This window comes from Phocoena phocoena, chromosome 1 (genome assembly GCF_963924675.1).
Source record: "Phocoena phocoena chromosome 1, mPhoPho1.1, whole genome shotgun sequence".
NCBI lineage: Eukaryota > Metazoa > Chordata > Mammalia > Artiodactyla > Phocoenidae > Phocoena > Phocoena phocoena.
The window spans coordinates 151,778,614-151,788,940 of NC_089219.1; the positions used below are offsets into that span (position 1 = coordinate 151,778,614).

General features: G+C 58.8%; 1 protein-coding gene across 1 annotated transcript; it reads left to right on the forward strand.

The window, feature by feature from the left end:
• Nucleotides 1–4,293: 4,293 nt before the first annotated feature.
• On the forward strand, nucleotides 4,294–9,599 carry SLC45A3 (solute carrier family 45 member 3). Its single transcript, XM_065896237.1, has 4 exons — nucleotides 4,294–4,465; nucleotides 5,273–6,058; nucleotides 6,764–7,029; nucleotides 9,162–9,599. Exons 1-4 carry the CDS (start codon nucleotides 4,294–4,296, stop codon nucleotides 9,597–9,599), a joined length of 1,662 nt encoding a protein of 553 aa, XP_065752309.1.
• The last annotated feature ends 728 nt before the right edge of the window (nucleotides 9,600–10,327 follow it).

The window sequence follows — 10,327 nt, forward strand, 5'->3', positions numbered from 1 at the left end:
GGAGGAACAGGGGTCCCCCTTCCCGTGCAGTCTCCGTCCTCTACCTGTGGGCTTCTCCCCACCTGCAGTCCTGGCCTGGGCCAGATGGCCTGGGCTGGGGTGTGCGTTAGGGAGATTGGCCTGGAGTGACCCCACCCCTTTCTGCAGCTGAGTCATTATTCCTCGTGGCTGGCCTACCCCATCCCCAGTTTCCTTCTCTGCTGGGAGGGGCTTCCCAGTGGCCGCGTGAGAAAGAGCACAGTCTTTGTGAGCGTGGAGGGAGGACGCAGGGTCGCCGGCTCACGGGGTCAGGGTGCGGCCGTTTGATGTGCCTGGCCGGCTGTGGGGACGCTGGCCCGCATAAAGAGGCCATAGAATTGCTGCCTCACACTGGCCCGCTGCGGGGCTGCCCCCAGCCCGGCTCCCTCTGACCTCTGTCCTTCAGCGGAGGGAATCTGCTCCCCCAGCTCCACCTCAGCCGCGAGGGGTGGCAGGAGCCCCTTTGAAAGCCCTCAAAGGCCTCTTTATATATCCCTCTGACACTCCCTTCCCAGAGGACCTACCAGGAGGTGCCTTTCCTCCTGCCTCCTCCACTCTTGAATTTTGGAGAAAGTTCAGGCCAAGTTTGTTCCTGTTGCTCAGTTTCATTTCCCTGTGCTCCCTGCTGGGGCCTAACCTGAGGTAGGGGGGTGGGCAGGGATGGGGCATTCCAGCCTGGGAGGCTCTGTCCCATCCACTCACCACCTTTGAACCCTTAGGAGAGCTGCCCCCTCTGGGGGTGGGGCTGGAATTTCCTTGGTGCGTGGGGGGATGGGGGTAGGCACTTAGGTCTTTCCTATCTCTTCCACCTCCCACTCCCAGGCTGCTTTCAGCCATTTATTCTGTAGGTAAGCATTTCCCAGGCCCCTTCTCATGCTAGGGTGGGTGCTGGAGAGTTGCAGTGCAGCCTACAGCCTGCTCTGGGGGTGCACTCGAAGTCTCCCGGTGTCTGGAGCTGGGTAGGTAAAATGCAGGTTCCCCGCCCGAACGCACCCACGGCTCTCAGTCTCCCAGGGCTGGAGCTCTGCTCCCCCAAGGGTGAGGGAAGATGGCCTGGAGCAGAGCTCCCTAAAGGTTCCCAGAAGTCTTGGGCTTCCTCTAGCTTTCTTGCTGTCCCGTTATCAGGGGGCCCAGAAAAGGGGGGAGATATTTGGACCTTGAGAGGGACTTGTCCTCCTTAGAAGGCTGCTATTCACAAGGTTAGGCCAGACTCCCCCTTTCGTGTACTCCACTTCCCTCCTCTTCCCGCCCCCTCCCCACCAGGTGAGCACTCGGGGGCTGGCTCTTCTGGTTGAGCTTCTGTTTGCCGGACCGGGCGCTCCAGGAGCAGTGGGGCAGGAGGATCTGAGTCAGAAGCATCTCTGAGGCTGGAGGGGAGGGTTGGATCCTGTTTCCCCGTCTGTATTCCTGAAGAGGCAGGGGAGCCCCTGAATCAGAGGGACCCAACGGGGATCTGTCACTTTCAAGCTTTGGGAAGAAGTGTGCCCTGGGGCTGTGGATTGGAGTGGGTGTGACAAACTGCTTCCTGTTCCTCTCTGAACCTGGGACCCTGGGGCCTGGGCTTTTCTGTTGGTGTCCTTGGGAAGAAGGCCCTGGAGGGGCTGCTGGTGACTTGAGCTTGTGCTGTGGGTGTCCTCTGTAGTTTCTTCCACGTGAGGGCTGGGGTGGGGATGCAGTGGGGGAGGCTGGGGCACTGGGGAAGGTGTAAGGAGGAGAAAGGGGGGACTTTGGAAGGGAGAGTATTCTTATGGGCTTGGACTTTTCTCGGGCACTTCTGGGCTGGGAAGAGTCAAGTCTGTGGTGGCGAGAGTGCCCAAAAGAGGGAGGACGGGCTCAGCAACCTAAGAGGAGAGGGGTGCAGAGCAGGGCTGGAGCCCGCCCACTTCCTACCCAACTCCTTTCAAGGAATTCCTTACCGGGCCCAGCCCCTGGTCACTGGGTAGAGCACCTCTGGGGGTGGAGAGAGGGGCTGGGAGGGGGAAGCAGCTGGGCGGGGGAGGCGCTGGGCTGTAGGAGGATTTTGCCTTTCTCCCTCGTGGGCTGTGGAGGTCCTGCTTGGTGCTGGGAGTGGGGAGCTGGGTTAAGGGAGGGAGTAAGTCAGGTGGGTGATTAATGTTTGCTGGAGAGCTGCAATTTATTTAAACCTCAGGGAGCAACCAGGGCTTGGGTGCATGTTGTGGGAGAGGCTGAGTCTGATAAAGTCTGTTTACTCAGGGAGGACCTGGTCCCTTTAAAACCCAGGGCAGGTGGGTCTCCAAGGCCCTCCCAGACTTGGTGGAACTTGGGGGAGGCGGCTGCCTAGCCTTGTCTGAAGTCCCTTCCTTGGTCTACAAGCTGCAAAGCCCTGGAAGGCAGTTACGGAACGGACACATCTTACCCAGGATTGATGGCCGTCTGTTTTCTTTGTGGCACAGCTCAGAGAGCAACCTACAACATGCTTCGTAACACAAAAGTCCCTGCGGGGCTTAGTGATATTGGAAACGATAAAAGAAGTTGAAGCACCAAGTCATGAGCTGCTGAGATTGGAAGAGGGCATGAGTGAGGGCCGGGGGTGCTCCAGGAAGGCTCTCGGGTGGGCCCAGGCCCTTGGCAGTAAACCTTGCACAGGACCAGTGCTCTTCAACAGTGTCAATGGGGTTGAGTCGGTGAGGCCGGGGAAGGCACTCCAGACTCTAGTCATAAGTGGCGTGAAGCTCTGTCCACCCGTCTACGCCGCCATGGGATGGAAGACAGGTTGGGGGACTAGGGCCCACCCTCTATACCTTCTCTGCATAGCTGGCTTGATTTCCCCTCTTTTGTGGTCACTTGTAAACAGCGGACTACAGTGGGTGCCCCAGTCAGGAAGCGAGACCTGGAGGCCCACTGCCTGTGGGTGGAGGACCCAGGGTGGGTACTCCCCTGGTGGGAGGTGTCTGCACAGGAGGCCTAGCAGGAAGGGCTGTGGGGACGTCTGCTGAGAGTGGAGCCAGGTGGGGAGAGAGGAAGTCTGCCCGGGGGTCACTGGCATCATCGCAGTGGCCGCCAGGTGGTGTGTTGTCATGCCCCTGTGAGGCTGGAACCTGGGACCAGCCCCACTGTCCCCTGACAGTTGAGCAGCGCGTGTGGGAATATGTCCTCCCCATGGACGTTGAGCATGGAGAGAAACTCAAGGTAGAGGTTTTCAGGCCTAGGTTCTTCCAGGGGAGCGCTTTTTTTTTTTTTTGCGGAACGCGGGTCTCTCACTGTTGTGGCCTCTCCCGTTGCGGAGCACAGGCTCCAGTCACGCAGGCTCAGCGGCCATGGCTCACGGGCCCAGCCGCTCTGTGGCATGTGGGATCCTCCCGGACCGGGGCACGAACCCATGTCCCCTGCATCGGCAGGCGGACTCTCAACCACTGCGCCACCAGGGAAGCCCAGGGAGCGCTTTTTAAATGGTTTCAGTGAGAGGTTAAAACCCACCCCGACAAACCACAGCCTCTCTGGTCTTCCTCCTTGCCCTCGTCCTTGGGGTGGAGTTATGGTGCAACACGGCTTGTGGCCAGGTAGTATGGAAGAGGAAGTGTGACTCTTAATGAAGGGGAATTGAACAGCCCAGCTTTGGGAAGTAGAGAGAGAAAAGCGAACAAACCAGGCCTGGCAGAGGGTCTCCAGGGGACACCTTGGTAAACAGTGCCTCGGGAACTGGGAATTCAGCTGGTTTGATTTTTTTTTTTCCTTCAATACTAGAAAACAAGGGCAGTTGCAAAGATATTCCAAAACAGAGAATTACTGACATCTAGTTGGCTCTGGAGTGTACTGAGGTTTAAAAATCATATTTACCTTATTAATACGTCAACCTTAGGCTAGTATTAACATGCACTTCCTGATTGGCCAGTAGGGAGTGACACCTGGGTGGCAGGGCCACACCATCAGCCTGGGAGTGAACAAGATTCAGAATTCAGAGCAAATCCTGGAGATCAGATTCGCAGGAATCTCTGTGTGTGTGATTGTCCCAGCTCTTTTAACACTCTGTGATTCTCCCAGCTCTTTTAAGACTCTGTGTGTGTGATTGTCCCAGCTCTCTTAGGATCTGAGTGTTGAGTTATGTCCCCACCGAGGCACCCCACGACGACAGACAGGCGGTTAGCATGGCTGAGAAACTAGACCTGCACGGAGGGCCCGCAGAAATGGGTTTCTGGCTGAGTCCTACGCGGTCGGTGGCAGCAAGGAGGAGAGGCCTAGGCGTCTGGAGCAAGGCTGAGGTGGAGCAGTCCTGGAGTGTGTGAACAGGCCGGAGCCCCACCCGCCTGGCACATCATGGTCCAGAGGCTGTGGGTGAGCCGCCTGCTGCGGCATCGGAAAGCCCAGCTCCTGCTGGTCAACCTGCTGACCTTCGGCCTGGAGGTGTGCCTGGCTGCGGGTATCACCTACGTGCCACCCCTGCTGTTGGAAGTGGGGGTAGAGGAGAAGTTCATGACCATGGTGCTGGGTGAGTCACCACATCCTCCTTCACTCCTGCTCCAGATATGTGTCCCCTGGGGAAGTAGGGCGACAGGGCCTCTGCCCAAAGAGCTGCTTGCAGGCAGAGGTGGCTGCCTGCTGTCCCTGAGCCTGGTGGGTCAGCCTGGCTGGGGAGGGGGTGACCCTGGGCTGAGGGGGTCTGAGAGAAACAAAAGGGTACGGGGTGACCTCTGTATCTCTGGTCCCTACGCCATGCATGGCCCACAGGAGACACTGGAGAAACTGCCCTTCGTAATTCCTACCTGTGGTCTCATTTAATTCCTGCAGCTAACGCTGTGAGGTTACCCCTTTCACAGCGGAGATGATGGAAGCTAATAAGCCGTCGGGTGACTTAGGCCGCTGGACAGCTAGCTTAGCTCCTGATTAGCAGGGTCGGGACCACCCTCAGCCCCCCACCGCCAGGGCTCTTTCTTGCCTCTAGGGCAGGGGCTGGGCTCCTAACTGCCGACGAATTCTGTAAAAGCCACGGAGGGCAAATGTCATCACCACGTGACTCCCAGGAAGAGGGGGCTCTGTCAGGATGACAGGCTCTGGGGTCAGACTGCCTGTTGAAACCGTGCCTGTGCACGGCGATCACTGGTCAGTTGGGGCACTAGTGATCCTAGTTGTGAGCAGTAAATTGGGGTCCTGTGAAGTACTCAGCACAGCCCCAGTACACAGTTGGCCCTCCATGTGATATCATCATCATTTCCATCCTTCTCGAGGCAGTTGGTACCCTTCCCTCTGCCCCTTCTGGGCCCCAGCCTCCAGCTCATACTACTTGCCCTTCTTGCAGGCATCGGTCCAGTGCTGGGTCTGGTCTCGGTCCCACTCCTAGGCTCAGCCAGCGACCACTGGCGTGGGCGCTATGGTCGCCGGAGGCCCTTCATCTGGGCCCTGTCCCTGGGTGTCCTGCTGAGCCTCTTCCTCATCCCGAGGGCCGGCCGGCTGGCGGGGCTGCTGTGCCCGGACACCAGGCCCCTGGAGCTGGCACTGCTGATCCTGGGCGTGGGGCTGCTGGACTTCTGTGGCCAGGTGTGCTTCACTCCGCTGGAGGCCCTCCTCTCTGACCTCTTCCGGGACCCAGACCACTGTCGCCAGGCGTTCTCCGTCTACGCCTTCATGATCAGCCTGGGGGGCTGCCTGGGCTACCTTCTGCCTGCCGTCGACTGGGATGCCAGTGCCCTGGCCCCCTACCTGGGCACCCAGGAAGAGTGCCTCTTCGGCCTGCTTGCTCTCATCTTCCTCACTTGCGTGGCAGCCACACTGTTTGTGGCTGAGGAGGCAGCGCTGGGCCCAGCCGAGCCCGTGGAAGGGCTGTCGGTCCCCTCTGTACCACCCCACTGCTGCCCGTGCCACGCCCGCCTGGCTTTCTGGAACCTGCGCGCCCTCTTTCCCCGGCTGCACCAGCTCTGTTGCCGCATGCCTCGCACCCTACGCCGACTCTTCGTGGCCGAGCTGTGCAGTTGGATGGCATTCATGACCTTCACACTGTTTTACACAGACTTTGTGGGCGAGGGGCTGTACCAGGGTGTGCCCAGGGCTGAGCCAGGCACCGAGGCCCGGAGACACTATGATGAAGGTAAGGCCTTGGCAGCCCGGGGCCCTGTTGTGGGAGCTGCCCTCCAGTGGATGTTCGGGCGCAGGGAGATGCCCACAGCCTGTGCCTGGGCTGGAAGCTGTGCGTTGGGCCCCGATTTCCCCATCAGGACAGTGGGCCCGTGTGCAGGCTGCGTGGGCAGCTGCTCACGGAGCAGCATGGCTTTGCTGCAGTCACAGCAGAGCCTTGGGCGGATCGGAGAGTTTGGTCAGGCATTGCCCCAACTTGATGGAGGACGAGGCCGGGCTTGTTTAAGGTCCAGAAGCTGGGCCTCGGGTTCGCCTGGCCCGAACTTCAGTGTGCCCTCTGCTCCCCTACTGACTTTCCAAATCGCCTTGCCAGCCCCTTCCAGCTCAGGCGTCTGGAATTCTATCTTGGAGCCCACAGCAGAAATGTCTTTGTGTTCCCTCTACCTCTCCTGACAAGCTGAGCACAGCCAGCCCTTAGAACATCTTCCTTTGCCCTTAGCCAGTGGCTTTGGCCACGTTCCCTGAGGTCAGTGGAAGAACTTACGCTCCCGTTGCTATGGGTAGGGCAGGGGATGCTGGGGAGCAGGTCCGGAAAACAGCAGGTCTTGGGCAGCAGGTGCCTGTGGCTCCTAATTCTGAGCACCCCTCCCCCCCCCATGGTATTGGGTCCTTTTACCCTACCCCCTGTCTGATGGCCTCTTCCCCCTCCCCGCTCCAGGGGTCCGGATGGGCAGCCTGGGGCTGTTCCTGCAGTGTGCTATCTCCCTGCTCTTCTCTCTGGTCATGGACCGGCTGGTGCAGCGATTCGGCACCCGGGCAGTCTATCTGGCCAGCGTGGTGGCTTTCCCCGTGGCTGCCGGCGCTACGTGCCTGTCCCGCAGCGTGGTGGTGGTGACCGCGTCGGCTGCCCTCACTGGGTTCACCTTCTCTGCCCTGCAGATCCTGCCGTACACGCTAGCGTCTCTCTACCACCGGGAGAAGCAGGTACTCGCCCTGGCCGCTGAGTGGAGTGGGGTGGAGGGGCAGCTGACCAGCCCAGGACCGGTGTCTGGCAAGAGAAGCTGGAGAAGGAATTCTTTGATCAGAGAGGAAGCCTGTTGTAGCCCCAGGGCCAGAGACTTGGGCTGCGGAAGGAGGGTGTAGATTAGATTCTGGGAATGACTTCCTGGTGTCAGGACTAGAAAGCACTTAAAGTGGATGATTGCAGGAAATGTGAAATCCTTCTCTGGAAATCCTGAAGAATCAGGCTAGCAGAAGGCCTCAGTCAGGGCTGAGTTGTTCTGTGCAGAGGCAGGGGGCTGGATCAGATGACCTCTGGGGCACTCGGCTTCAGCAGCCAGTGAGTGGGAAAGGTCTGGTGTGGGCCACGCCTCTCCTTATTCGGGGGGGACCTTGTGAGTGACCCAAACCTTGCTTTGGTCTCGGAGATGGGGAAAGCTCCCTACCGCCCCTTCCCCTCTTTTGGTTTGTCTTCCTTTTCTGTTTAATTCTCTCTTTTCTTTTCCTGCCTCACTCCTTTGCCTCGTCCCCTCCCCCCACCCCCATGGCGGATCTCTGAGCCTGATGCGCCTGACACCGCTCGCCTGGGCACTGTGTAAGTTGGGGGGCCTCCTTCCTGCTCAGCCCCACACTAACCAGCCCCTCCAGGGGCCCCCTTCTCTGGGAAGCCTCCTGACCAGGCTGTGTGGTCACCTTTGTTGTCTCCATTGGCCTCGCTGAGCTACAGCCCTGGGTGCAGAGCTCTGCCCAGAGGGCAAGAAGTTGGGGTGTCCCAAGGAAAAAGAGATGCAGCCTGGCTTCATAGGGCTTCTAGACTGTAGGAAAGACATAGTCTGCCCCTTGTAGGACATGGGTGGGGTAACTGGGAGGCTGGTTAAGTGAATAGGTAGCTGCAGGGGTGGGGGTGGAGGTGGGGCTTTGGGTTGGGGGAAGCTGGTCCCCGAGTCCCCTGTCAGTGCATTGATAACCTTCATCATCCTCCACGCTTTCCCGCCCTGGTTGGGCTGCTGTCCAGAAGCCAGGCTTGGGCATGTACCAGGGAACGTGCTGAGCTGGTGGTCTTCCCTTCAGGCTGAGAACACGTCTGTCCCCAGGGGCCTCTCCAAGCTTCAGCCACACTGATCTTTTGTGGGGTGGCAGGCAGGAGGTGAGGTTCCAGGCATGGTTGGCCCCGCACCCCATCTACGTCTGCTTTGTCCACTTCTGGCTGCACCACGAGCCTTGGGATTCCCTGGTGTCAGGCTTGAGCTCTGCTGTGGCTCCCAGCGCTAATGCAGCTGACCCTGAGAGCTCTGTGTTAGGCACTAGTGGGCCTTGGAAAAGTGGTCAGATGAGTTCTGGCCTCGTCCTTAGATAGGAGGGAGGCTCTGGGACATCGCGGGCAGGGCAGGGGCAGGTCACGCTGATCCAAGGCAGACAGTGAGAAGGAACAAGAAGGCTTCGGCCTCAGCACAGCTGGACCGTGGGAGTCGGGAAGAGGGTGATTCTTTCTGTTCCTCGCTTCCTCTAGGCTCAGTCTGAGGACCCTTCCTGCCCCAGGCTGGGGCCGCAGACCTCACAGTAGGGCAGCAACTATAGCCTGGGCCTGGGACCCACAGTGGGAAGGGAGCGTCTCTCTCTGGTCTCTCTGGAGGTTGACAAGGGTGTCCCAGTAGTGAGGTGGTAGGGGCAGAAGGAGGAGGGTTAGGAGCATCTGTGTGGGGCTTTGGGGCCTTTGGGGCCCCACCTTTGGACTTTGTTCCTCTGCTCTGACATGTCTCTCTGCCCACCTGTCTTCATTCTTCTGTGTCTTTCCTTTTCCTTGGGGTTCTGTTCTCTTCCTAACCTGCAGTACTGAGTTTGTCTGTCACTTACTGATTCTAGGAGAGGCTAGAGGAGACCTAGACTTCTGGTTTCAGATGTCCCCTCCTGCCCCCCTGCCCCCCTTCTGAGGAGAATCCTCACTAGACCCAGACCAAGCAAGGTCTGCTCAGTTTTCTGACCTGCTGCCCGATTTTCATTAAGCCCTCGTGCCTGGTTTCTTCTAGCCCCTGGGATAAAGGCCAGGGCCTGTTCTCCTAGTTGGGGGATCCCATGCTTGGGTACATACCTGTCCTTGTGTGTTCCCCTCTCCCCAGGTTTTCCTGCCCAAATACCGCGGAGATGATGGAGGTGGTGCCAGTGAGGACAGCCTGATGACCAGCTTCTCGCCGGGCCCTAAGGCCGGATCTCCCTTCCCCAATGGACACGCGGGTGCTGGAGGCAGCGGCCTGCTCCCTCCTCCACCAGCACTCTGCGGGGCCTCTGCCTGCGATGTCTCCATGCGTACAGTGGTGGGCGAGCCACCGGAGGCCAGGGTTGTTCCGGGCCGGGGCATCTGCCTGGACCTTGCCGTCCTGGACAGTGCCTTCCTGCTGTCCCAGGTGGCCCCGTCTCTCTTTATGGGCTCCATTGTTCAGCTCAGCCAGTCTGTCACTGCCTATATGGTGTCGGCTGCAGGTCTGGGTCTGGTTGCCATTTACTTTGTCACACAGGTGGTATTTGACAAGAGCGACTTGGCCAAATACTCTGTGTAGAGTACTTCCAACCCATTGAGGGAGGACCTGCCTCACTGGGTCCCAGCTCTCCCTATTCCAGTCCGTCCCCCGCCCCGCTCCGTTGGCCCGGTAGGGCTGTGGGCTGGCCTTCCAGTTTCTATTGCTGCCAAAGTGATGTGGCTCTCTGCTGCCGCCCTGTGGCAGTGAGGTGTATAGCTGCACAAGTAGGGGACTGGGGCTTCTTCCCTCCCACCTCTCCTCAGTCTTTAGGGCTGGCTGACTGGAAGCTCTCCAGCAGGCTTCAGTCTGGACTTCCACAAGGAAAGAAGGGCAGGGCATTTAATTAACTCTGTGCACTGGAATGCAGGACTCTGCCGGGGGATCACCCAGGCTCAGGGTTAACAGCTAGTGTCCTGGTTGAGAAATACCCAGAGAAGGGATTTGGGGAGCTGAGTAAACTCAGCCACCTGGTCTCCTACAACCAAGGCCTCTTATCCCATAGGTTCTCCCAGTTGTTGCTCTTGCATGGGAATTTGTAATGTGAAACGGCTCCTCTACAGGATTTGAAAGTATGAAAGTTATTGGGGGACGCGGTCCTGAGGGGAGAAGGGAAGCTGCCTAGCCCCACAGCACCACCTCTCTCCTGTTCCCCCTCCCCTGCATTTTATTAGGACTTGGCTTGTTGGCCCCTGTGTTGCCATCACAGGGACACGGGTTTTTAAATAATTAACTTATTTATTTAAGTAGAAGGGGAATCAAGGTGTTTA